Source organism: Conger conger, chromosome 2 (genome assembly GCF_963514075.1).
Source record: "Conger conger chromosome 2, fConCon1.1, whole genome shotgun sequence".
In the NCBI taxonomy this organism is placed as follows: domain Eukaryota; kingdom Metazoa; phylum Chordata; class Actinopteri; order Anguilliformes; family Congridae; genus Conger; species Conger conger.
The window spans coordinates 74440504-74468422 of record NC_083761.1 but is presented as its reverse complement, the minus strand read 5'-3'; the positions used below and the strand labels follow the sequence as shown (position 1 = coordinate 74468422).

The 27919-nt window shown below is 45.2% G+C and overlaps 2 protein-coding genes across 4 annotated transcripts in view; one reads left to right on the top strand and one right to left on the bottom strand.

Moving 5' to 3' along the window:
* The window catches only part of LOC133122090 (voltage-dependent calcium channel gamma-2 subunit-like), a 74392-nt gene extending 70527 nt beyond the window's left edge, over positions 1 to 3865 (top strand). The window contains exons 3-4 of the mRNA XM_061231787.1: positions 1057 to 1197; positions 3336 to 3865. Of these exons, the coding sequence (XP_061087771.1) occupies positions 1057 to 1197; positions 3336 to 3865 (671 nt within the window). The remainder of the gene's footprint in view (positions 1 to 1056; positions 1198 to 3335) is intronic.
* Positions 3866 to 16657: 12792 nt separating this feature from the next.
* ift27 (intraflagellar transport 27 homolog (Chlamydomonas)) lies at positions 16658 to 25391 on the bottom strand. 3 transcript variants are annotated; one of them, XM_061231940.1, is made up of 8 exons: positions 25292 to 25391; positions 24584 to 24653; positions 22432 to 22511; positions 21270 to 21329; positions 21110 to 21169; positions 18364 to 18481; positions 18138 to 18247; positions 16658 to 17645 (listed from the first exon to the last, which is right to left on the bottom strand). In XM_061231940.1, exons 3-8 carry the CDS (start codon positions 22474 to 22476, stop codon positions 17547 to 17549), a joined length of 492 nt encoding a protein of 163 aa, XP_061087924.1. In that variant the 5' UTR covers positions 22477 to 22511; positions 24584 to 24653; positions 25292 to 25391; the 3' UTR covers positions 16658 to 17546. The 3 variants fall into 3 exon arrangements, with proteins under 3 accessions (XP_061087924.1, XP_061087923.1, XP_061087922.1); XM_061231939.1 differs by lacking the exons at positions 24584 to 24653; positions 25292 to 25391 and adding exons at positions 18586 to 18633; positions 23281 to 23420 and having other exon boundaries at positions 18364 to 18433; XM_061231938.1 differs by lacking the exons at positions 24584 to 24653; positions 25292 to 25391 and adding an exon at positions 23281 to 23420.
* Between the last annotated feature and the right edge of the window lie 2528 nt (positions 25392 to 27919).

The following is a 27919-nucleotide window of genomic DNA, read 5'->3' as shown; positions in this document are numbered from 1 at the left end:
CAGGCTGTTCTGGGAGAGCCTCTCAGATGTTCCCTGCTCGCTGGTCATCAGCACTTTGGGAATAAATTGCTGATAGCAGAGGGGATGTTGTGAAACTTTAACCAGCCTAATGAAAGGTTAGAATAAGTGTGCATGTTAAACACCCAGGAGAGGCTGGAGAGAGACATGGTGTGTGTGTGTGTGTGTACAGTATGGGTGCCTGTGCTTGTATACACATTTATGCATGTCTTCATGTGTGTTTAGAGCTGTATATGTGTGTGTTTAGGAGTGTATGCGTGTGTGTGTGTGTGTGTGTGTGAGAGAGAGAGCCTTCTAAAGACATTCTCCGTGCAGAAGAAGCTCCACCCAGGCATCCCCCTTCAGAGGCCCTGTTCCCTGAGCGAAATGGGGCTGAGAGTGGCTGACTCCCCCTCTGTCCCCCTGTGTAACTCCCCCTGTGTAACTCCCCCTCTGTCTCCCTGTGTAACTCCCCCTGTGTAACTCCCCCTCTGTCTCCCTGTGTAACTCCCCCTCTGTCCCCCTGTGTAACTCCCCCTCTGTCTCCCTGTGTAACTCCCCCACTGTCCCCCTGTGTAACTCCTCCTGTGTAACTCCCCCTCTGTCCCCCTGTGTAACTCCCCCTCTGTCTCCCTGTGTAACTCCCCCTCTGTCTCCCTGTGTAACTCCCCCACTGTCCCCCTGTGTAACTCCTCCTGTGTAACTCCCCCTCTGTCCCCCTGTGTAACTCCCCCTCTGTCTCCCTGTGTAACTCCCCCTCTGTCCCCCTGTGTAACTCCCCCTCTGTCCCCCTGTGTAACTCCCCCCCTGTCCCCCTGTGTAACTCCCCCTCTGTCCCCCTGTGTAACTCCCCCTCTGTCCCCCTGTGTAACTCCCCCTGTGTAACTCCCCCTCTGTCTCCCTGTGTAACTCCCCCTGTGTAACTCCCCCTCTGTCCCCCTGTGTAACTCCCCCTGTGTAACTCCCCCTCTGTCTCCCTGTGTAACTCCCCCTCTGTCTCCCTGTGTAACTCCCCGTCTGTCCCCCTGTGTAACTCCCCCTCTGTCCCCCTGTGCACAGGTGCGGTGCGAGCCTCCAGCATCTTCCCCATCCTCAGCGTCATCCTGCTCTTCATGGGGGGGCTGTGCATCGCCGCCAGCGAGTTCTACAAGTCCCGCCACAACATCATCCTCAGCGCCGGAATCTTCTTCGTGTCCGCAGGTGAGAGGGGTGGAGGAGTGAGGGCGAGAGAGCGTGCCAGGGCACAGCGGAGTCAGAGGAGAGCGTGTGGAAATGAGAGGGAATGGGAGAGGTCGGAGACGGACGGAGAGAGAAAGAGGACGAGAGGGAGGGTGCGAGACTGGAACAGAGGCACGACAGCGGAACACTGTATCCCAATTTTATCACTCATTCAGCTATGAAAAAGACCAGCTTTACTGAGTAAAGAAAACAGTAGCTTGCCATCAGAGACAGAGATAAAGATCTCTATCAATTGTTGTTAAGATTTATTTTATGAGAGATACTACTTGCTGTTATACAATGGACAGTCTTTTTTTTTTAATATCCCAAGCTTTGCTCTGTAATTATTTGTTGCACATTCTCACAGTTTGTCACTTTTCCTGCTAAAAATGTAGCGAGAGAGAGAGAGAGAGAGAGAGAGAGAGAAAGAGAGAAATGAGAGAGAGACCTCTGGCAGAGCCTGCAGATTCGTGCTGCTCGGACCCTAAACACACTTTGACTTCACAGCAAACTGCCTGTGAGCATTAGCCACAAAATAATGACATCACAGTAAACGGCCATACACCTTCAGCGTCACAGGCTCTGTGACCCAGGCTCGTCACGGCTGAGCGGTCTGCTCACAGGATCCATCCATGAAACATTCGCCAGTGTGAGACTCAATCCCTGCCATACTCCTGTTGCTAGGCTAAGTATCCACTGGGATTAAACTAAAAATACAGCGTTCCTGACACGCTTTCCCTACAATCGAACATCACAGATTCACTGTCACAGAATTTATAACGCTTGACTGTGTGTGTGTGTGTGTGTGTGTGTATGTGTGTGTTTGTGTGTATGTGTGTGCGGTTGTGGGAGACCGGGAAAAAGAAAAGAGGAAACTGTGTGTGAATTCGTCCTCATTATTGGCTAAACAAAGACACAAAATAGGCTAAGCAAAGTCACTTGGAGGGGCTGTAATGTTGGAGCATTAAGTAAAGCCCTCTCTCCAATTAAAAATAATCGGCGGATGTGTTTTTATCTGAGGCCGTTTAGACATGTAATGAGTTGTAATGAAAGCGTAATGGCCAAATCTGCTGTTTACACTTTCACTGTTCTCATGATTCTGGAGCAAATCTTTCGGCACTTCCTGCTGCAGCGTTATTGCTTATTTGCTGGATTCATGGAAAGGCCGCTGCAATCCGATTAGCTCTATTTAGTGTCAGTTCCCACGACTCCATTAAGGTCAGAAGAATCATTTTCTTGGAGACCTTGTATAGTATAGATGGTGTGCAAAGGATTCAATCTCCAAAAATGTATTTAACTCCAGCTTGATTCATTCATCGTTTGTCCTTACCTGTGACCCATAACATACAAGTGATGCATTGTTTAATTTGTGGCAGTTTTGCTAATCTTGGTGATTGCCCAAATTGCTTAAACTGTGTTGGTAAGGAAATGAACACCTTGAATCTAGTTAAACTGTCATACAAATTGAATCAGCTGAATCCAGGACTTGTGTATTTGTGTTTAGTGGAGCCTCTTCAGACTTCATGACTGCATCTGAAACCGCATGCTAGCATATTACTCATACTAAATTTCAGGCTGATATTCATTGAAATGTAATATGGGTAGTGCTGTCTGCTAAGTATGCGATTCTGGACGCAGCCTACCTATCTACCACATTGTCCTGTTTTTCATACCTGAAACAGAACAGGGCTAATAAAAGACAGTTGCCATATAGCCTTATGCACAAAATACAGACAGAAGCTCTTCCAATCGATGGGTATGTTGGGTTTTACCAATACAATAACGTCAACAATAATGACTATGCATATTTGATGTTGAATATTTTAGGGCTACTTCCTGAAATTATCCACCAATCGCTGTTTGGGTTTTTCTGCTCGATGTACCCCGGGATTGGTGGAGTTCCTCATTGTCAGTCTACCACGCTTTTGTCGTCATCTCGGAAACTCGGTCTACTCCGTAGGTGCCCGAGATCACGACATTTATAGCCGTTCAATAGGACTTTTCTCACTTGGAAAACCGCCGACTTCCGAGATTCCGTGATCGCACCGTAACTCTGTGAGATTCAGACCTACGTATGTCACTTCCCCTCCTGACCCGTGTCACTTCCTGCCTCCCACCAGGCCTCAGCAACATCATCGGGATCATCGTGTACATATCGGCCAACGCGGGCGACCCCTCCAAGAGCGACTCCAAGAAGAACAGCTACTCGTACGGCTGGTCCTTCTACTTCGGGGCGCTGTCCTTCATCATGGCAGAGATGGTGGGCGTGCTGGCGGTGCACATGTTCATCGACCGGCACAAGCAGCTGCGGGTGGGCTCCCGCGCCCCCGACTACCTGCAGAGCTCGGCCATCACCCGGATCCCCAGCTACCGCTACCGCTACCGCCAGCGCTCCCGCTCCAGCTCCCGCTCCACGGAGCCCTCGCACTCCCGCGACGCCTCGCCCGTGGGCCTGAAGGGCTTCGGCGCGCTGCCGTCCACCGAGATCTCCATGTACACGCTCACCCGGGACCCGCTCAAGTCCGCCGGCACGCCCACCGCCACCTACAACTCCGAGAGGGACCACAACTTCCTGCAGGTCCACAACTGCATTCAGAAGGACCTGAAAGACTCCACCAACACAGCCAACCGCCGCACCACCCCCGTATGAGAGGGGTGGGAGGGGGGGGAGGAGGGAGGAGGAGGGGGGGAGAACGGAGAGACGGGAACAGAGGATGCCCCACATTATAAAGATATAATGATATATGAGTTTCCATGTTGAAAAAAAAAAGAAAAATGTTTAAAAAAAAGAAAAATGCATGATTTTCCCATCTACCGTTATTTAATGAATTAAAAAAAATGTTTGTAAAGATTTGAAGTGAAATGGGAGCGGTGGAATGGGAGTATGGGTAACGGAGTTCTGAGAGCGGGGTTATCTTCTGTTTGGAGCGGGGTCGGGCAACGAGGAGGAAGGGATGGTCAGCTTGTAAATTTAATTTCCATTTTGACTTCCTCTCCTCCGTCCAGACAGGACTGCAAGCTATCCCTCCCTCCCCCCTGCCCCCTCACCTCACTGTTTATTTACAAATTTATTGATTCATTTATTTTTTTGCATTGAAACTGTGAACCACAGCAGCTAAGGGTTTGAAAGGGAGTAACCCAAACAGCAAACTCTTATGAATATATGTATTGATTTTATATATGAATATATAAGTTAATAAATGACAGACAGACTTCCTGACGCAAAAACAGGCCAACAAAGTCATTGTGGAAATGCGAAAAAGTGAAAAGACTCATCTTGACTAACTGCTTTAAGGACTATAAAAAGGAAATACAGACACTCTGCTATCACAGCTGCTGAGAAACACACAAAGAAAATGTGCAAAGTCAATATCAGACAAATTCTATTCTTTTAACAGATCCTTCTCGTCTTTTTCTGGGGCCCTGTTCACTTTCTTTTTTGGTTGTCACGGGAGAGTGAGTCCAAATCTAGCCCTTCTATGGACACCAGCTACATTTTAAAAAAAGCGAAATGAAAGGGTGAGAGGTTCACTGAAAAAAAGGAAAGGGTAGCAGGGAGAAAAAGAAGAGGATGCAGAATAAGAGACCGACACTTGCATAAAGACAACCGGGACGACAAAACAAGTACGAGCTACTACAAGAAACGAAGCTTTGTGACTCACAAATAAAGAAATTTACATGCATGCTAAAATTACAGTGAATCTGCTCTTGAGAAACTTAAGTTTTAGAAAATAATAATAATAAGGGGGAAAAGTGACAACGCAAAAAATGTAAAATGTTACTGTTGTGTGTGTAATTTTCTTTGTTTTTGGAGGGGGGGGTGGGGATTTAATTTTCTGCTTTGGGTGAAACAAATCAAACTGCAGTGAACAAAAGGCCTTTTTTAAACGCTGATTTATTTATATATGTCTGTATGTATGTATATTATTTTTACATTTCACACAGCCTTAGTAACCTTTTTCTTTTTTCTTTTTTTGAGTTGCATTGTTGTTTAAATGAACAAAAAAAAAATCTTTAAAGGTGCCAAAACCAAATGGTCCTAAAGTTGGATGCATTAAGTCCTGAAGATAATAAAACTGGAACCCCAGAGGGATGAAAACACCCTGCCACTCTGTGTCTCATTCTTCTGCCCCCTGGGATTCTGCCCCCCTGTCCCTCTGCCCCCCTGGCCCTCTGCCCCCCTGTCCCTCTGCCCCCTGTCCCTCTGCCCCCCTGTCCCTCTGCCCCCTGTCCCTCTGCCCCCCTGTCCCTCTGCCCCCTGGCCCTCTGCCCCCTGGCCCTCTGCCTCCCTGTCCCTCTGCCCCCTGGGCTTCTGCCCCTGTGCCCCCCTGGGCTTCTGCCCCCCTGTCCCTCTGCCCCCTGGTCCTCTGCCCCCCTGTCCCTCTGCCCCCCTGTCCCTCTGCCCCCTTGGGCTTCTGCCCCCCTGTCCCTCTGCCCCCTGTCCCTCTGCCCCCCTGTCCCTCTGCCCCCTGGCCCTCTGCCCCCCTGTCCCTCTGCCCCCTGTCCCTCTGCCCCCCTGTCCCTCTGCCCCCTGGCCCTCTGCCCCCCTGTCCCTCTGCCCCCTGGCCCTCTGCCCCCTGGTCCTCTGCCCCCTGGGCCCCTACCCCCTGGGCTTCTGCCCCCTGGGCTTCTACCCACTGGGCCCCTACCCCCTGGGCCCTCTGCCCCCTGGCCCTCTGCCCTGAGTTCTACAGGCGCATCTCTGCTCATTCCAGGACCCGGCTGCAGACATCCCACCCTTGTAAAAATGATTGAGTGGGGGGTGGGGTATTCACCCCTGCAAATGACATGACGTGGAATGGATTCTGCCGCACTTTTTGGTTTCTTAATTTGTGACTGCTCGTCAATGCAGGATTTCACTTTTGAGGCTGAGATATATACACTCAGTGAGCACTGTATTAGGTTTTTATTAGAACTATTCTTGTTACTTATTGGTCTTCTGCTGCTGTATCAACTTACAGGTTTGATGCATTGTGTGTTCAGAGATGCTCTTCTGAATACCACTGTTGTAATGTGGGGTTATTTGTGTTACTGTCACCTTACTGTCAGCTTCAACCAGTCTGGCCATTCTCCTCTGACCTCTCTCATTAACAACGCATTTCTGCCCACAGTACTGCTGCTCACTGGATGTTATTTGTCTCTGCAAACTCTAGAGACTGTTGTGCGTGAAAATCACAGGAGATGAGCAGTTTCTGAGATACTCCAACCACTCTGTCTGGTACCAACAATCATTCCACAGTCAAAGTCACTTAGATCACATTTCTTCCCCGTTCTAACATTTGGTCTGTACAACAACTAAACCTCTTTACCATATCTGCATGCTTTTATGCATTTAGTTGCTGCCACATGATTGGCTGATTAAATATTTGCATTAACAAGCTGGTGTACAGGTCAACCAAATAAAGTGATCACTGAGTGTAGATGCAAGGAGTCTCAGTAGGTTTAGGAAATGAACCAACCTCTGCACTCAACAAAGAGTTCTGTTTCTCTTCAAGTAGCCCGCTAGTTTTCACAAAAGAGCAGTGTGGATGGGAAGAGTTTCCCACCTCGGGTTGTGATTTCACCATGCAGCGTTTCGTAAAATGGATTTCCACACAGTACAATGCACTCGAAGTTGAACTGGCGCTACGGAGTAATGTGGATTAGCATGGGTGCAGCCAACCGTGGTTGCAAAATCCAGCTTGAAATTGGCAGCTGTTTCAAAACGTAGCTTGAGCTGGTCAAACCATGTTATGAGTATGGAGCTGGTCTGAACTGGACAACCAAACTTTCAAAACTGGCCAAATGTATCGGGGTGGGGGGCAATGGCCTGTGAATTTACGGTAAAGATTATTGAATGATACGCACAGAGAAAATGTGGTCCTGGCCTGGGGGCCGTCCACCCGGCCTGAAGGTACAGTAAGTGCCGTTTTACAGCTGCTACCCCAAGAGTCTGAATTCAAGGCTGTTTTCACTGCATACGTCTAACCTGGTTTCACATAGGGTGAAGTCAGGTAATTTGGGACACTTCACTTCACTTCACTTACTATTAACTGCTTTTACAAAGAAGGGTCCCAAATTACTTGAATAACACCCTAGCTGAAGCTTATGAGATTAAAACTTAACATATCACTCTAACTACATTTCAAAATTTTGTATGAGTCGTATAATAGTATGCGGCTTGAAACACAGCCTTAGCCTTGCCTGGCTTTTTGCAGTTGGTTGCACCGTACGTCTTTGTAATCCGTCCCCCAGGGCACGTTCCCCTGTGAGAGTGGTTCCCACAAGAGGCACGAAAAGCTGTGCACTTGCTGAAGGCTGCGCAGGCTTAAAGCTGTGTGCATCTGAAGCAGCGGAGCCCCGTGTGACACAGAGGGAGAAGATCAATGACGTTCAGGAGTGCGGTACAAAGATTTAGCCAGAAGGGACGTCAGGCAATTGAGCAATATTTGTCATGTCAGCACCATACCTGCTCAGTATTCACAATGAGCAATGACTCGTGTGCGCATGTGGGTTCATTGCAAAGAAGCTCTGGGTATGTACTGCTGCTATGTGCGGTTGGTTTGACAAACAACAGTACTTCAGCTGTTCTGCAGAGAATTGCTCTGAAAGTGTCTATAGGGACACACCCTGCGGAAGATTTGAGCTTAGAGCAGTCCAAGCTTGGTCATGTTGGTTTATGCTGTGATTTTCACAATGTTAGGGGAGGCGAACTGATTGGAACCAATCGCAGACTCCGGGATTTAGTAAATGACAGACTTTAATCGTGGCACACGGAAACAGATCAGTAAACGGCCATAGGGCCATACTGGCATGGCAATGGAATACACTAGTCACGCAGTTCAGACAGGGAGAAGTAGCAGGTCAGGTGGAGGTCTGGAGCAGGACCGGACGGAGAAGCAGCTAGGTGACAGGAACAGATCAGGAACTGGTAGGGAGTCAGGAACTGGTCCACAGAGGCTAGGCATGGTACAAGACGAACTAGCACAGTACAAATAAACAGTCAGGCTTATATGCCACACTAATCACAAGACAATGAGAAGCAGGTGAAACAATTACACATGAGGAAACACATATCAAGACACGTAAACCAGGAGAAACAGCGAACACATAGAAATTTTGAAACAGGGACAGAGACAGAAAGACGGGGCGTGACAAGGAAAACATGAAACAGAACTACAAAATACATAAAACAGGGAAATCAGGAAATGACAGGAACGTGGTACAGAGACATGGAATGCGAGACAGTGTGTTTTATGACACTTTTAGCTGCTCGACCTGCTGTTCACCAGCTGACCAGCCGATAGAGTTAGCTAGTCCACCAGTGTCTCTACCAGCTTAACCATCTTTGAGAAGCTTTGTCCCGCTAGAGACCAGCTTTGACCAGCCCCAGACCAGCCATTACTGGTTAAGTGTCGACAAACATACCTTAGACCAGCTTAGATTCTCATTTTTCAGGTTCAGTTCATTCACATCACTGATGAAGTTATGATTCAATTTGTAGTACATACACTGCACACATTTACACTAAGCAGGCATTTTTTTGCCCCTAGGAACTGGAACTTGTCCTTCATATGTAAAACTCCATTCTACTGAAACCTGTCTGTGGGTACACCCCCATGAATGATATCATTATGCTTTTCTGTATTCTGTTTGGATTATTAGTACAACATTAAAACAGAGGGAATCCACAGAAATGATTTTGTCCGTAATATGCTGAACAGCTTAAACCTTATGCGATCATAAATATTGGAGGTGTGCCTGGGCTGAAACGCTGTAACTGCGTTAAGGGAACACATATTCACACATTGTGAATATGAAAGCGTCTGATAAAATGAGTTTGTCTTTGTGGCTACGTGTTTACCCCTGCGCGGCATCCATTAACTGCATGCGCCATTATCACTTATTTTCCCTCCGTCTGGGCTGAGAGGTGTCTCGGCCCTAATTTCCCCCTCCTGTAGCTACACTTTCCCGGGGTGTATCCGTCAGTGATTCACCCAGCCCCCATGAGCCCCCACCCATCCCCGAGCTCCACGTCTTCCTCTGTCACTCTCACTACCTGCTCTCTGTTCTCTATCCCTCGCCTCCCTCCCTCCCTCCCTCCCTCTCTCTCTCTCTTTGTTCCTTCCCTGTCTCACGCCCCGCTCTGTCAGGGTAAGGGAGACTAAATGAGCGAGTGGGCTGGAACCGGGAGTAGCGTCTGACTGTGTGTCTGTGGCTCTGTGGGGTTCCTACGTGGTGTGCGTTTAATAACAGGCCGGGGAAGACTGCTGCTGTATGAGCTGCTCAGATCACGTCTGGCTCACAATATGGGCCAAGGTGCAGGCTCGCTGTATGACACAGTGTGTTCCGTATGGGTGAGGTACGAGCATTAATCTTCTGAAACTGGTGCAAAGACTCACTGCGTGGCATTCTCTGCATTCTGACTGCAGGACCCCGAATTGATTGGATACTTAAGCTAGTACAGGAGAGTTACACACCAATGTCCCTAGTTTCACTTTTGAGTTATATACAGTGAGCGCCATAATTCATTGGACAGTGACACATTTTTTGTTATTTTGGTTCTGTACTCAAGCACTTTGAACTTGAAAGGGTACAATGACATGCACACTCTCAGCTGTAATTTGAGGGTATTCTCATCCATATCAGAACAACCGTTTAGAAATGACTGCTCCTTCTGTACATGGTCTCCCCAATTTAAGGTATTGCAAGTATTTCCTTAGATGTGTTTCGTTAGGCAGGTGTATTCATTTGTGTCATTAGTCAATGCAGAAGAATGCTGTTGATGCTCACAGTAGATGCAAGGACTCTCAGTTGGTGTGGGAAATGAACCAACCTCTACACTCAACAAACTCTGTTTCACTTCACAAAGAGCTCTGTTTCTCTTTAAGTAGCCCGCTAGTTTTCACAAAAGAGCAGTGTGGATGGGAAGAGTCTCTTTAAGGAGCCAGGGGCTCGCAAGTGCTGTTGCTAGGAACCATTACACTGCTGCCTAGATCCAAGGTGGGTGCGGCACACTCCAATCTTATTTCTGATTTCATTTTTAAGTCTTTATTTTGGGTACCCTTCCTCCCTTTTTTACCCAAAGGCGATTGGAGTTTGTTCTGTGTTGTGTAGAGCACGCAACTCAATAAAAAGTGTTGGTAAGGGGAAAAGGAAGAAAGAGTTGAGCGTTAATGAGTGAGCTTTGCTAATGAGGTGCTTGCCTTCCCTGGAAACAGCAGCAGACGGCACTCACCTGCGCTTTTGGGTCAGCGTGAGTTTGGGGCTATGGAACAGGAAGTACCTCCAAAGAGCAGAGAACAGACCCAAAATAAACAGCCAGCCCTTAAGAGCTCGACAAAACAACGATTGCAGCTCAGGTCTTAACTTCTCTCCAGAGACATGATTTTCTGTGGAAGTACGTAAGTGCTAATGGTAGCATTAGGATTTTCATAAGAGAGAAATTCATTTTATGTTAAAAAATGATCTGTGGGATACATTCCTATACTCTAGCAGTATTATATGTACCTTTACCTGTTCTGTATATGTTGCCATTGCTGCAAAACATGAGAAGTAATCTGTTAATCTTTCATTTCCATGTCACTTATTGATGGATTATGTTGAGGCACAGTGCTTGAACAGATTTTAACCTGAACCTCAGTGAAATTGTAATGCCTTTGCATGCATTGCAGGTTCTCTGTATGCTGATGATAGCACCATAAAACTGATATTACTCATGCAGATCAAGCATTAGATTATGAAAGTGTTCATCAATGACTCGTAAGGACAGTGTGACAGCAGGTCCAAAATATGGTTAAAGTTAAGGAAAAAATAGCAAAAATCTGTAGCAGGATGTGTTCCCTATAAAATCATGATTTCTCTGTATCGGATTACATATTTGTTTATTGTTGATATGTGCAAACTGCACCTCTGCTTTTCCAGGCTATATCAACCACATAACAAACATTATAAAGATGTGCTGTTTGGTAAAATTTCAAATAATAATATTAATAATTCTCTATGAAGACAAGATGGTTTAATAGAGCCAGCCCTAGGGTTTAGGTGGCCCTAAACTAGAATGCTGCTGTGGCCCCAGAGTGCTCCAAAAAAGAAAACTAAAAGAGAAAAAAAGAAAGTTAAATTGTGTATCCCTGGGATGGTGGTGGCCCTAAATGACTGCAGAGACTGTTTACGCCAGCGGCCGGCTTTGTAGATTAAAATGACTTTTATCCTCTGTTTATTCTTTCTTCTTGTCTCAACTGCAGGATAGTATTGTGCAAGCATCCTCCCTCAGCTGAGGAGAGTGCATGCTAGTGCGTGGGTCCTCCGATAGACCTGCTACCAGCTTTGCTTTCTTTTCTCTCTGCAGTCCACTGGCTGTGGTTCACCAGGAGGGCTATACCAGCTAGTGCAGGTTGGCTGAATTGGCTGATTATTGAGCGGTGAGACAGGGAGTACACTGCTGATTGAGATCCTCTCTCTATAGGGGTCACCTCGCTGGAATCCAAGCAACAGCAAGCTATGGCTCTGTCTGGGTTTGAATCCAGACCACAATGTTCAACACCGCAGTAAAGATTATTGTTTTAGTTGTCCAGTGTCAGAATCCAGTCCTGGAGGGCCACAGTGTCTGCTGGTTTAACTCCAGTCCTGGAGGGCCACAGTGCCTGCTGGTTTAACTCCAGTCCTGGAGGGCCACAGTGTCTGCAGGTTTAACTCCAGTCCTGGAGGGCCTCAATGTCTGATGGTTTAACTCCAGTCTTGGAGGGCCACAGTGTCTGCAGGTTTAACTCCAGTCCTGGAGGGCCACAGTGTCTGCAGGTTTAACTCCAGTCCTGGAGGGCCTCAATGTCTGATGGTTTAACTCCAGTCTTGGAGGGCCACAGTGTCTGCAGGTTTAACTCCAGTCCTGGAGGGCCACAGTGTTTCCAAGAGGATCATTGGGAAGACCGTTGGTGCTGATTTGATTGTAAATGATGTAATACAGACGACTGTACTTATTGTTGTATAAACAAAACAAATGATGCCATCTTCAACATGAGAGGGAAATTCTAAAACGTAGGACTATGGAATGCACATCTATTTTGTGAGACTTTATTCAGCATTTGAATCACCATCCAGCATTTGAATGCCTTCCCTAATGCAGCCAGCAGTCTGACACATATCTTTCTCAACCCAGGAAGCCTTCATCTCCTTCCTTCTAGGTCAGATATGAAGACAGATCATGAATTTAATAAGCCTTGCCACTGATCATTATTGGCATTGACACATTTTCTGGAACATGTAAAACACCTTCTCTGGTGTTACAGGGGTGTTGTACAACTGGCATATGAAATAAAAGGGGCAATAATGTTAATAATCAGTTTTTATCTGTTTTATCAAATGAAGGGGGAGTAATGTAACACCGGTTTTACCTGTTTTATTTGAATGAGCCTCACTCATTGGCACCATCTACCATATTTGTGTCCGAAGCGGCGTTGCACAGAGACTGAAAGCAAGTCACACAGTAACGACTGAATCGCAAGGAACGCAACACCTTCCTTTTGCGTAGCACGGTTTAGAAAACAGGACAGGCGGTCTTTTGAGAGCGGAGCTTTTAATTGCTGTGATGGAGGAAAGTGAGACCATCTCCCTCTACGTCAGTCAAAGGCATGCATTACGCTCTTGCTCCCTCTGGTGGTAGAGCACGGCGCTGCAGGCCACTGGGCCCCCTGCGCTTGTGTTGTTCCAGGAGCGGGAGCAGAATACTAATGGGAGCGTGGCAGCACACAGGGCCTGCAGTCCGGCAGGGTTTGTCACGCCTCGCTGGAAAGCCATCAGCATCAGTCCGCTTCACAAAACCGCCGCGCGGACTAATAACACTCTTAATTTAAAAGAGGTACAGCTTGTGGACCAAATATGTGATTAAATTACTGATGTATTGCGTCATATGTCATTGGGTGGATCTGCTGCGCGGCGCAGGAAGCCGAGATGAAAACATGAGTCCTGCAGCCGCGCCGAGCTATTCCTGAGAGGATCAGGATAAACAGCATCATATATCAGCCTCCCACTCCAAAATAAATCAGCGTGAAGACGGTGTGTGTGGTCTGGGTGGAGCTGGTTGCCAGGGGCAATGGGCTGAGCTGGAATGATCTCTGAGTAGACATGTCCAGCGGATCGTGAGTGATGAATGTTCACGTCTGTTTTTGCTTCAACTCGCGCTATTCAATCTCTGCTATTCATTTTGTAATCAGCCCTTGCAGTGGTGTGTCTAGAATGTTCCGTTTGGATAGATATAGACGTAGACCTGGGCTAGGGTGAGGAGTGGTCAGGCCAATGCTTCTGTTATCAGCCCTGTTTTACTGGCTTACCTGGGAAAGCATCCATCAGAAACACACGCACACACAAACACAGACACAAACACACACACGCACACACAAACACCCGCACAAACACACACACACACACACTCACACACAAACACACACACTCATGCACGCACACACACATTTATGAACAGCATTTTTCACAAATCCTTGAATGTTTAGGGCAATTTGTAAATTATCTTTAATACAATTTTTACCACAATATAGGCCAGATATGCAAGAAAAACACATTTTTGTGCAATTTGTTTTTATTCATTCATTCATTCATTATCCTAATCCGCTTATTCTGAACAGGGTTGCAGGGGGGCTGGAGCCTATCCCAGCATACATTGGGCAAAAGGCAGGAATACACCCTGGACAGGTTGCCAGTCCATCGCAGGGTACACACACCATTCACTCACACACTCATACCTACGGGCAATTTAGACTCTCCAATCAGCCTGACCTGCATGTCTTTGGACTGTGGGAGGAAACCGGAGTACCCAGAGGAAACCCATGTAAACACGAGGAGAACGAAAGGGATTTGAACCCAGGACCTCCTTGCTGTGAGGCGGCAGTGCTACCTACTGCACCATCCGTGCTGCCAATTTGTTTTTAGTTTGATTATTTCAAATAAAAGCTGGGTTAGATGTGTTTTTGAGGGACCTTGACCATGTGTGGTCCTCATACATTTTCACTATTCATAGAATATCTGATGCCTGAGAGAAACAGGTTGTGTGAGCTCTAAACCTTAAGGCTTAAGGCTAAGAATACAATATGTTGTGCAAAAGCATTGATTTGTCACTGATGCCATGAAATCTAGTACATTGCAATAAGTGCTGTCGTAAAAATATTACCTCTCTTCTCTCAGCTTATTCCTTCACTACTGTCCTACAATCACAGACATTTTGAAAAGAATGAGCATTAAATATTAAATATCACTAGATCACTTTAATTTAAAAGGAGCTGGTTCAGATGAAAATGGTTCCTCAGTATCACCCTCCCAGAATTCTATCTGCGACATACAGTACCAGTGACAATTATTAGAAGGCAAATGCAATGATATATTAGTTCAATTATTTTGAAATACCAAGTAAAAAATATAAATAAAAATAAAAATACCAAGTTAAGCTTGGAAATATCAGAAACTAGGATGGCTTTCTCCATGAGACATTAGATAACTAAAAAGAACATATTAGCAGGGAAGATGAATAGCTTCTCTAAGATAAATACCTAATCTAATAGCGAATTACTGAATTACGTCATGTGTAGTTACCTCTATTGCGGTCATGGCAGACATTTTTACAAATCGTCTGTGAAAAGGATCCAACTTCCAGCACACAAGAGAACACAAACATATGAGCTCAGCAGAGCAGCGAAAACCTGCAGAAAATGTTTAATCTTCCTGAAGATTAGAATGCATTACCAGTCAATCACTGATTTGACATCTTTTTAAAATCAGTTAAGATTGAAAGACAGAGTGTACTTTCTATGAAGTGCCAAAATTGTAATTATTGATATTGACCCATTTAATTTGCTGCAGTTATTTACCTCCGTCACTCACTTTGTTTTATGCGTTATTATATTCACAGTGTTTTATGGTGTTTCTTTTTCACTATGTACAAGAGATGAAGTGCTTTGCCAAGAGGTTATTGTGGCTATCCAACATCTCAACAAAGCTGCCTAAATTCATCCTGATATACTGCTTTTTTCCAGTGCGCTGTGTTCACTTTGTAATTTTTGTCTTTTGTTTATGCTGAGCTGTGCAGACATATATCATTATTCGAAGGACAAGACACTTGAACTGTTGAAACTTTAAAATATATGACTCATTTGCTGGCTATTTTAATCTTGGCTTCACAGGGTGCTTTCACAATGAGATATAGGCCCACAGTACCCTGACTCCATTCCTGACTAAATATTGAAATTAAACGCATTTTAAATAGAGAAATTTGTAACTTTTCAGCTTATTTCATCACATCTAGCTTGTTACTGAAGTATTTAATAAGTGAATAAATAAAAATCAACCCAAGCATGCCCCCACAGGATAAGGCTTTGACCTGATTTTATTTCAGATATTAATCATAATAGTGTTTTTTAATATCTTCTTCCTTCTTATATTATTTGATATATAACATAAAATATATTTTTTAAATTTATATAATACAGTATATTTGATATTTAATATACAGTATATATGATTATGTATTCATATTGCACTCATGCTCTAGATTGCTTGCTGAATGAACGTAGTAAATACATCAGGAATACCAATGCTTTTCTCTAACTGCATTCTGGTATGACATAAACATGCTTCAAATGGGCCCAGATTTAAAATGCATTTTGAAATGAGATCTTAATATGGAATAACTGTGCTTGTTATCCATGAAAGGCTAATAAGGACAGGGCTTTGACCTGATTTGATTGCAAGGGAGTCATTAAAACATTAATTAGCGGTTGTTACCAGCACATTTAAAATGAACAGAAACTGCGCTTGCAGCTGTAACATTTCAGAACTACCTTGAGCTGCTGTCTGAGTTTTATGCAGGAAGGCGATACAATATAAATGCCTCCATAAGGAAAGTGTTTCTTTCTAGTACATATAGTCCCCTCCAAAATAATTGGAACAGCAAGGTTATTTTCTATTTTCTATATACTGAAGACAATTGAGTTTGAGGTCAAAAGATGTAGCTTTTATTTCCTGATTTGATCTGGATTTGTGAAACAACTTAGAACATATCACCTTTTGTATCAGAACACCCAATTTCTGGGTGAGCCTAAGTATTAGAACATATGACTGACAGGCGTTTCTTGTTGCCCAGATGTGTCCTGTCACATTGATTGGTTAAACAATAAATAGTTCTGAATGTCTACTCTTGGTTTTAGCCTTGGGTTTTGCCTGTGAAGACTACATAGAAACGATAAACCAACATGAAGACCAGAGAGCTGTCTTTTGGAGAAAAGCCATTTTGAAAGCTTAGAAAAGAGGGGAAACCATTGGACAAGCATTGGGGATAGCTTGTACAACTCGTACAATGTATGAATCCAACACGACTAAGAAAACATCTCTAAATATGAAGTAATGTATTTGCGCACAATAAGAACAAGGCAATCGGAGTATAAATAAATGTAGTGTTTATTCGTACAAAGCAAGCAGATAATGTTAGAGACATGCTAGCTGCAGGTACACAGAGAAATGAAGAGGGGAAGAAAATGATTCAGGAAAGATAATCGACTGCATGCAATCAGCAGCCACCCACACAGTGTCCAAGGCAGAGTGGCTCCCTCTCCACTGAGCGTCAAGGAGCAGTCAATGTGCCCTCTGGCAAGACCAGGAGGAGGAGGAGGAGGAGGAAGGACCATCTGTGTGCATTTGCTCCAGTCCGCATCGGTGAAGGCCACAGCAGAAGAGCCGTTCCCCCTGCCACGGAAACCACCCTTTCTCACCTGGTCTGGTTTGGCACGGAAGGGAAAACCTGTCTTCTTCTTTTTTTGCCAGTCTTTTACAGTATTTACTGTTTTTATGATCTTTTTATAGCGTGTGCTCTTTGCCCGTAGCCTCCCTACAGAAAGCACCTTGTCCTACATCCTCCTTCAGTCCCCTGTAAATACATTACATAACAAGCACAAACAGCCACAATGACAATTGTGCAAAGAGGCCGTGGCAAACTAACTCCTTCTTTTGTTTCCAGGTGTGAGGAAGAGACACGGGGAAGCCAACCAGAGCTCCGTAAATAGGCTCCGTACAGGTGCTGTCTATTACCTGGAAACAAAGGAATGACACGGGCTAGGGGGGGCGACTAGCACCCCCTGCTGGAGACTGGGGGTAACAGCAACCCTTTCATAGAAGAACAGTAATGGTGATGTTGAGATGGTATGACATTGGGGAGCACTAGGGGAGAAGGTAAAGCAAACGGTTTTCTTCAGGGAGATTCTTGCTCAATCCCTCCTGTGGGGAAAATCTGATATGATAATTTTTTCCTGTAGCAGGGAGTGCAGTGCCCCCTGTGGTCTGGAGGTCAGGCGTTTCTAGGCCAGAGTCTGGATGGTTTGGATCCTATCCTGATAGAGGGTGTAGAAGGCCTGGGCCAGACTGAGGAAGGGAGCCTCACAGTTCTCCATCTCCTTCTGCAATGCAGCAGAACACGCATGCACACATACACACATACACACACACACACACACACACACACACACACACACACACACACACATACACACATACACACACACACACACCACACCAACAAACACAAGCACACACACATACACATACACACAAACGCACACACATATACACGCACACATACACATTGTGTCATATACACATACACATACACAGACACACACAAACATATACACAAAACAACTCATTAACGGGCTACTGGGTGAACACACAATATATAGTATGCAGTTCAAGTATTGGCCACCCAGAATATCACATATAATGCAGGGCTTTGGAGCGTCAGTAATGTGTGAACGTATTCCCTGAATATGAAATGTCTCTTCCATAGCCGATGGCTCTGGCGCTCTAGCATGTGTATTATGAAGTGAGTGATGCTGTACTGCTGGAGCGCAGGGCCGTGTGGGGGTGTGTGTGGGGGGAGAATGTGCACTCACAGCGGAGGTCTCGTGGTACTCCAGCCCCTGGCTTTGGGCCCACTCCTGGGCCATCGCCGTCTCAACCTCCCGCCGCGACGACAGGTCTGACTTGTTGCCGACCAGAACCCCTGCACGCGTGCGCGCGCACACACACACACACACACACACAGAGCACAGTTAGCCCCACACACACAGGAACGTGGCCGGGACAGGACAGGTGGAGCTAGGTGCTGTGCAGTCTCACCTGGCAGCTGCAGGCTCTGGCAGTGCGCCCGTACCCGATCCAGCCACAGCGCACAGCTCCTGAACGACACCTCACTGCTCACGTCAAACACCACACACAGCACCGAGGGCTGGCCCCACTGCAGAGGACACAACACACATCACTCTCTCGTATACACACACACACACACACACACACACACACACACACACACACACAGCACATACAGCTCCTGAACGACACCTCGCTGCTCACGTCAAACACCACACACAGCACCGAGGGCTGGCCCCACTGCAGAGGACACAACACACATCACTCTCTCACACACACACACTCACACACACACACACACACACACACACACACACACACACACACACACACATATACACACACACACATATACACACACACACACACACAGCACACACACACACACACAGCTCCTGAACGACACCTCACTGCTCACGTCACACCTCAACACCACACACAGCACCGAGGGCTGGCCCCACTGCAGAGGACACAACACACATCACTCTCTCACACACACATCACTCTCTCACACACACACACACACACACACACACACACACAAACACACACACAAACACACACACAAACACACACACACACACAGAGCTCCTGAACGACACCTCACTGCTCACGTCAAACACCACACACAGCACAGAGGGCTGGCCCAACTGCAGAGGACACAACACACATCACTCTCACACTCTCACTCTCACTCTCACTCTCACTCTCACTCTCACTCTCACTCTCACTCTCACTCTCACTCACACACACACACACACACACACACACACACACACACACACACACACACACACACACAATGGTGGGGCGACGTGGCTCAGGCAGTAAGAGCGGTCGTCTGGCAGTCAGAGGGTTGCCGGTTTGATCCCCCGCCCAGGCTGTGTCGAAGTGTCCCTGAGCAAGACACTTAACCCCCAAATGCTCCTGACGAGCTGGTCGGCACCTTGCATGGCAGCCAATCGCCGTCGGTGTGCGAGTGTGTGTATGAATCGGTGAATGGAGAAGCATCAATTGTACAGCGCTTTGGATAAAGGCGCTATATAAATGCCTGCCATTTACCATATACACACACACACACACACGTACATACTCATACACACACACACACACACGTAGCACAGCTAAACAGAATCAAGTTCAGACACACACCATGACAAGCTGTTTAAACACTTGTTTACAGTCTCATTAAAGAATGCAGGAAAGTCTCCAGCACAGGCAGGGACAAATGGAGAGATCATTCTCATTCATTATTCATACGCAAGCGAGTTCAGCCGCAATCAAAACACAAATATGCAGGAAAGTTTCACATTTAGCCTCTACATGCAAGAAAATATGCAAAGGGACTACAACAGAAAGTACAAAGAAACCACATGAAATGGCTAAGGCACCTCTCCGAAGGGGTTACCGTTTGACTCAAGAATGCAAAGTGCTGCCTCATACTCCAGGAAAAACGCTGATGCCATCACCCTGCATTCTCTACGGCGACAAACCCCGTGTGACGACGTCTCATGCAAATAAGCGCTGTAAAATCACAGCTGTCCACTGGTGCTGTTAAAAAGAGTCAGCTCCTGTTCCGGCTGGCTGGCTGTTTAGAAAGCGCCGTGCTGTTTCTTCAATAAAGCTCATCGCTTCGAATGCGCATGGAATACTTTCAACACCTGCACTGACAAAAGCTCAACCTGCCTGCCATCAGGAACATGGCCCCAGTGTACTGTGAAGTTGAGAATTCAATTGATTTCAATTTTATTTGTGTAGACACAGAAGAAAAACCATCAAACAGTGGAGAGAAAAAACTCCCCAGTGGGAAGAAATGTTGGGAGGAACCTGGCTATAGGGGGATGTCCATCCTCTGGCCTATGGAACCTACACACAGTGAGCACTTTATTTGGCATTTATTTGCCTTATGTTTTAAGACACTTAGATCACATTTTTTCCCCCCATTCTGATTGTTGATGTGAACATTAACTGAAGCTCCTGACCTGTATCTACAAGATTGTATGCATTGCACTGCTGCCACATGATTGGCTGATTAGATAATCGCATGAATAAGCAGGTGTACCTAATAAAGTGCTCAGCGAGTATACGACTATAGTAGCCTTCTGATACCATCCTAGCCTCAATACCCAAGCTTATGTAACTTTATATTGCAAATATTGTTTTTTAATTTTTTTTCCCCCTCTCTGTTTGTCAGTTCTCACATTATCACAAATAAAATACACAACATTCAACTTTTTTTATTGACTCTCAGCACTTTCTGGAGAGATAACTTTGACTTGTCTAGACGTGTGAACTACTGTAGGGCCTCACATATCAGTTCATGTACTCTCTCTTCAACCTTACTCCAGAGAAGGAAAATGCAATAAAAGAGTTCACTAAAGAAGCGGACCACAGGACCGCAGGGCATCCTTTGGTGTATGGGACTGGGAAATATAATCAACGCAAACTGAAATTTAAGATCCACATGTAATACGCGTTTGATTTCATAACAGTAATTTTCTGAGAACACAACATCAAATCACGACACTGAACATTAAATTTACACATACTGACATACCGCCGACTGCAAGCAGCTTTTACCCAAGGAACCAGGACATGTAGTGGGATTCTGAGGTGGTGGGGGGAGAGTGTGTGTGTGTGTGCACGCAGATTTGTGCGTGTGTGTGTGTGTGCGCATTTGTGTGTGTGTGTGTTTGTGTTACAGAAACACCCTCACCAGCTTCTCGCAGGCCTCCAGAAAGGTGTCCTTGCCGGCCGAGTCGAAGATGAACAGCTCCTGGACAGAGAGGTGAGACACAGTGCTAATCCTCGCAGGCTCTCACAGGTAAACAATGCACTCTAAACAAACGCTGAATCAACAAAGCAAGAGCTCTCACCACACTGTCGCCACTGTCCGGGATGCTGACGGATTTCACCACCAGCTCCACTCCAGCGGTCTGGGAAGAACACATTTAAAATGGACTCACAATCAGTTTGTTCTGCTGGTACACCTGGGCTGGATTACAATCCCGATGTTACCCTTTTCTTATTTAAATCACCTTAAATAATTCTTAAGGGAAATCTTAAACACTGGCAATACAATGTGATTTATTTATTTTTTTTGCAATAAACTTGAAACTAATATTTAAGCTCATCCTTCAAAATCCATACGCCCGGACATTATCATCGCTGTTCACTATAGCGCGTGTCGCTGTTGCACACCATGATGCGCTCACCGCGCAGCGTGCGCTGTGCTTATGAAGCGTCCTGTGAATCCACCGCTCAATCGCCTCGCCCGCTGTGTGCGTTATTGACGTTTCCACCCCTTCCCTGGCTGTATCGTGCTGATGCAGGCAGAGACGCAAGGCCTCCGCTGACGAACACTTGGAACCCTGTCAGTGTCATCTTATGGGCCGCAGCCCTGCTGGCAAACCGCGCGGAGGGAGAAATGGCTTCCGCCTCGCTATGACTGGTTATCAAGTGAACTCCAGGCAAGTTAGCAGGTTTCTCCATTGCCCGTTACCTAGAGACGGGAGGGTGACTGGCAGGCTGTCAAAGTTACCACAAATCATCCTTTGACTAAGAGAAATCTGATGTGAAGTTGCATTGTTAAGGGGAAGTCAAACGTTGATCTCAAACGTTGACATTCGTCGAAAAAGTAGTAGTAGGGGGTTCACCGTCGTTCTGGCTAAACTCCAACCTGGCTGTCTCAACTTGGCACCTAATCATCCCCTGATTTAGTTGGCTGTTCTCCCCCTCTCCACCTCAGCTGGTGAATGTTCTGGGGCAAAATTGATCCCGTGCATCACCAAAATGCGTGTTACATAGTGGTGGCGTTTGAGAAGAGTTTCCACTTCATCATTGTAAAGTGCCTTCAGTGTGAGAAAAGTGCTATATAGATGCAAAAATATATAATTATTATTTTTTATATGGAGTTACTGTGAAGAACGGGAAAACGTAATCTTGGGAAATCCCCTTATGTGTGGGTATTTAATGCACGCGTTATCATCAAGGCCGATGTATCCAAACAAATTGTAACAAATCAGGCAGGGTGCTCACCATACTGTAGTTCTTCTGGAAGTGCGCGCCGTCGCTGCGGAACATCTGAGAGAGGGCACTCTTACCCACTGAAGCGTCACCTAAATACACACAGACACATACAGTACCAGAGTCACAGACTGTTACGAAAAGCAGAAACAATTACCATGAATCCCCGTCTCCGCTAAAACGTAATTAACAGCGAGTCTGAGCCATTAACGTTAGTTGGATCTCAGTAAATGCGTAAAATAATTCAAATCATAAGCAAAATAGAAAGAACATAGCCACGATTAGCACAAGAGCTAACGTTAGCTATGCGTGGTCATACGACTACGTTTTGTCTTTCGTTTTATTTGGTATGTGTCCTGTGCATTGGGTAACATTAGATAACGTTAATAGTTGGAACATCAGGCAACATTTCTTTCTAAAGAGCTGCCAACCTCAGCATCAATGATTATGAAGCAGTTCAATCAGTCGTGCCCACTCTACATGTTCGTAATTTATAGTTATCTTTGTTTATTTGACTGCACAACTTGTCATCTAGCCAGCAAATGACAACTTTGACTAAATAGTACGGTCGGCACGGTAGCTATGACTACCAAGTTAGCATTAGATTGCAGTGTATTAGCATGTGGCAAACTATAATGTACTATCGGTTTATTTCGCAAGGACAATTCATGTAATTATTTTGGTGTGTTCGTGATAAAACGTAATTTACATGGCTAAATCTTTGAAATGTGAGTAGATTCGTTTTCCTTCAATCGAGGAAGCTAACACTGCTTAGCTTGCTAGCTGACAAGGACAGAGAATGGAGTAATTTAGCGATGAAGCGAGCCTTCCTTACAGTTATCTCAGCTTGAAAGATCTTACCAACTAGAATGCACTTTGCTCTTAACTTCACCATTTTGTTTCGCTTAGCGTTTAGCCAAGTTGCATGCACAAGTTAGCTGTTACTTCCACTTAAGATTCCCTTCAGCAGTCGCACATTCTTCCTTTCCGCCTCGGTAACAAGCTGGTTTCCTAGCAACCTCATATGTGTTGCGGTATTGGTCAGTTTATCTATGACGTAAACACGTCAGTCATGCCCGTTGGCTACAGATCTTAAGTCGTCCTCTTTTTACTACTAATAGACGAGTCAGGAAGTTCCAACGAAATATCTTATTGGTCCAAGTTAGACGCCCGCTTTTACAGCAATATTACCATTTATGTTGGCTTTCAATCAAACTCATCTTACGATTGGTCAAACTGACCATCGTTTATGTTACATCCTCGAAGGGACCATTCTGGGCGGGTTCATCGTGTGAAGGTAACAGCAAGGTCGATTCATCTGCAGGGTTGCAGATTAGAAACTGTTCATAGATGTGTATGGTACTCTTCAAATAATCACCAAGAACAGTTTTGCCACTGCTAAACCATTCTTAACAAACCACTGTTCTCTTTCACTTCAGAGGGCCATTTGATAGTCATACGAGATCCTATTCAATCCCTGCAGTAGTCAGTCCCATTGCAGATTTTAGTTCGTGCAACTCAGTCAGTCATAATTGATGTCGCCAAAGTTCAGAGAGATGTAAATCCTGTGATCACAATAGCCAAGTAATACGGTAAGACTCCCAAACAACACCCTCGCCCCCGCCCAACACTGTTGCCACAGTGACAAGTAACGTTATCCAGTCATTGTACCAACATCCAGAACATCTCACCAATCCTAGGAAATGCTTCAAATCAAACATGTGGTTCAAGCCAAGAGGCATTACTCAGTGCAGATATGCATATTCATCTATAACAATGCTCTCTTCAAAACGTGTGCTCATCGAATTACCCAGCATACTGAAAGCAAACCTAGCACATCAAATATTTACATACAGAGATTAGTCATTGTCGCTCTTGAGTACAATCTTAGGCAGTAATCAAGACAATTGACTAACGACCCTACTCAATACCCAGCAGGCAGTTTAGAAACACTGAAGTACGTCAGCGCAGACCTCCAATTTTCCAGGGAGCAGAATCAGTTATGAATCCGACACCAGGTCTACATCTCTGTCCAATTACATTGAAGTGGAAATATTTGTGCCAAGCTGTGAAACTAACCTTTTAGACTAACCATTGTATCTCAGAAGACAAAGGCATTTCAAATGTATGTTTATTGAACAGTCTGGCACGACAAATATCACACCTCCAGAAATACACGGAAGGGCTTTACTTCAAGTAGACAGCTCCTTGGCGATGGCTTCCCTCAGTGGTACCTATGAGAAGTTTGAGGTAAAGGCATACGGGCTGTCATTTGTACAGTGACGCATGCATGTATATAAATCTACCATTTTATAAAACTCATGTATCATTTCTGGCCACCATGCAATCACAAAACCACTGCCTCTCATTGGTCTTTACCGATTAAACATGAAACTGACATCCTTCAGTTTTATGTCAAATTCAGCATAAAGAACCTCTATTAGTTACCAAGACTCCAGTCTGCCCACAACAAATGTACTGGAGAGCCTGGATCTTTGCTGGATCCCTCATTTCCCAAAGATTGCCATCACTTAGCCTCAAATGCTTCATATGGCTCTACCTTTTACCAATCATTGAGATGCTTATTATCAGTTAACCTGACAAGCATGTTCCCAGAGAGTGAACAGGTTGGCAAGCACAAAACGTACTGGCTTCCCTGCTTCCATGGGGTTTAATATGGCACTGGAATGGAACCCAGAATCAGACTGAGGACTGAACAGGTTACGAACAGTGCCGGTCCAATGTTTAGAGGTGAAAGGTGACCAATAACCAGAGACAAACACTCCTATTGAATCCCAACAGGGCTTACTATAAACAGGTTAATGCACTGGGTGGAAGCCACTAACAGGAAGCTTAAACCAATCAAACTCACCTGGTTCCAGTAAGACCTGGAATGGCTCCTAAATGCTCGGCACTTGGTGCTCTCTGCAGCCGAGTCTGTAGATTTGGGTCAAAGCAGCTGCGTAATTAGTACTGTAGAGAATGGGAGGGGTGAGGCACAGGGAAGCCCAATGCAGATTACAATGGATTTTAATTACACCCCAAGGCACCAGCAAGAAAAAGGCCCAAAATATTCCCCTGCCATGTGTGGAAAATAATTTTATCAAGAGGCCATGCCCTCGGCAACATATTCCTGTAGATGGGCCCTAAACCTCCCGGGCTTTAGCAATACACGACAGAGCCAACTACTGCAAACATGAGTCAGTCTGACTCACCACAGCTCTGCCACCCAAGCGACACATTAAAGACCATGGCTGCCCCTTAATGCTTAACGATAATGGTCACTCAATGAAAGGCTTAAGAGAATGGTCCCACATTTAGAATCAAGCCAATTCTCTTTAAACCTCTCATTGCTTGAAACTAATGAGATCTGAATGCACTGTATGTATGAACAATGTGTAGATGCTTCTAGATATTACAACTAACTTCAGTTGGAAATTAGCTGGCCAAAACTGGCACATTTACAGTAAAGTTAATGAATGTGTATTGTCCCCATTTCAACTAAGCCAATAAGCTAAACTGAACTAAACGTTTCAGCAGTAACAATGCATCCAATCCATTGGGAGAAGGTAGACAGTCTTTACCCATGTTCAATATAGCAGTTAAATGCTTTACCCATGTTCATGAGGATAATTTTTCCTCCACGGTCTGGATACGAATGATCCCAAATGGAAGCGTCAGCAATCAGACCTAAAGACAATGGTACACAAGGATAAGTCCCCAAGTGACTAATTTGGTTTCCAGTACAAATGCACATTTAGATTTCACAGAAAGGCAAGGAGCTAGTCTCCAGTCCCTAAACCAGGGGTCGGCATCCCTGGTCCTGGAGAGCCGCAGGGTGTGCTGGCTTTTGTTGTTACTTGGCATTAATTGATCAATGAAAGCCGTTGATTGCACAGTTAACTCACCTCACCTGGTTTCTTGGGTCTGAATCGGTTGCTTATTTTAAGGTGGAGACGAAAGCCAGCACACCCTGCGGCCCTCCAGGACCAGGGATGCCGACCCCTTCCCTAAACAGAAGTGAACAGTACCTAGAACAAAATCAGTGTCCCCCCTTTGCTACTGACCAGAACACTTAAGTACAGCAGCGGCTGGCCACTGCAATTACCTTACAGCAGAGGTCACCAACCCAGGTCCTGGAGAGCTACTGGGTCTGCTGGTTTTTGTTTTCACCTTAGAAACAGCACCCTGTTAAGACCCAGGTAACCAGGTGAGGTGAGTTAGCTGTGTAATCATCTGCTCTAATTGATTAATTAAGTGCAGAGTAACAGCAAAAACCAGCAGACCCAGTAGCTCTCCAGGACCAGGGTTGGTGACCTCTGCCTTAGAGAGATGGGGCAAAGGATTACAGTAGTTATCGCTGACAGACATCAACACTGTAGTGTAATCAAATATAAACATGATCACACACACACACATTTGGCAAGTTGTGGCAATGGTGTAATTTGGTTAAAAATGTGCAACGGATGAGCTGGTGAAGTTAACGATTTTCCACATTACGTTCATTCAGTGCCAACATACAAAATGGAGGTTTGCCAGTTTTTGTAGAAGCAGCACATCCATCCATGGAGTCCCGGCATATTTCAACATCACAGGGGGAAATCTCCCCACCTGCATACCTCCCTTCTCATTCACCTCCTTTTGGAGTGGGACTGGGGATTGCTGGCACAGGAAAAGAACATGTACAATTTCAACTCACAAAACAGAGGGACATTGAAACTGAAATTGAAGCATTTTCCATAATCAGATTAATTCTTATTTTAGGCTCTTAGGCTCAGAAAACACATGGTCTACCCCTTTGTCCAACGAGATTCTAATCTAATCCTGCATGAAATGCAACTACTTGTGCTCAACTTTATAGCCACAAGAAACGGTAAGAAATTAGATATGGGAAGAAAAAAAAAGTAATCCAAGTATCTGTAAATTATGGAAGCAGAATTGTACGAATCTATGCATTGAGTATAAGAGCTAATAGATAGAAAAGGGTACGCGTGATCAAAGACCCGCAAAATATGATTTGACGTAGTCTGCGGTTTAGTGCAATCCAGCTATAATAAGTAATAAGTAGTAATGAGCTGTAATAAGCAGGCCCTCTGTTCCACATGGCAAGGGCTAGAATCAGCCCTTCATAAAGGAATCGGGAAAGCATTTTGATCGTATTCGGTTAATTAAAAGATTCAGCAAACTATTCACCAAAACTAACTGCTCCGATTCCTAATCATTAGTCGTTAGCGAAGTTAGTCTAGCTAGATCGCGGACATCCTTATGGTGCTTCACGTTGTATTCAACAAGACCATTTTATTTTAAATTGTGTTAGATTCAGAAATAAATACAAGCATAGTTGTCTGTATGGAACTGGATACGTCTCGACAGTTGCACCCTACAAAATCGATAGTTTACAAGAATACAAACAAAGTTTCAAAAATGCATACCAATGTGATTAAATCGAGTTGTCCAGCATGACTTCGAAAGGAAATTAACTGATGTTGCCGGTTTTTAT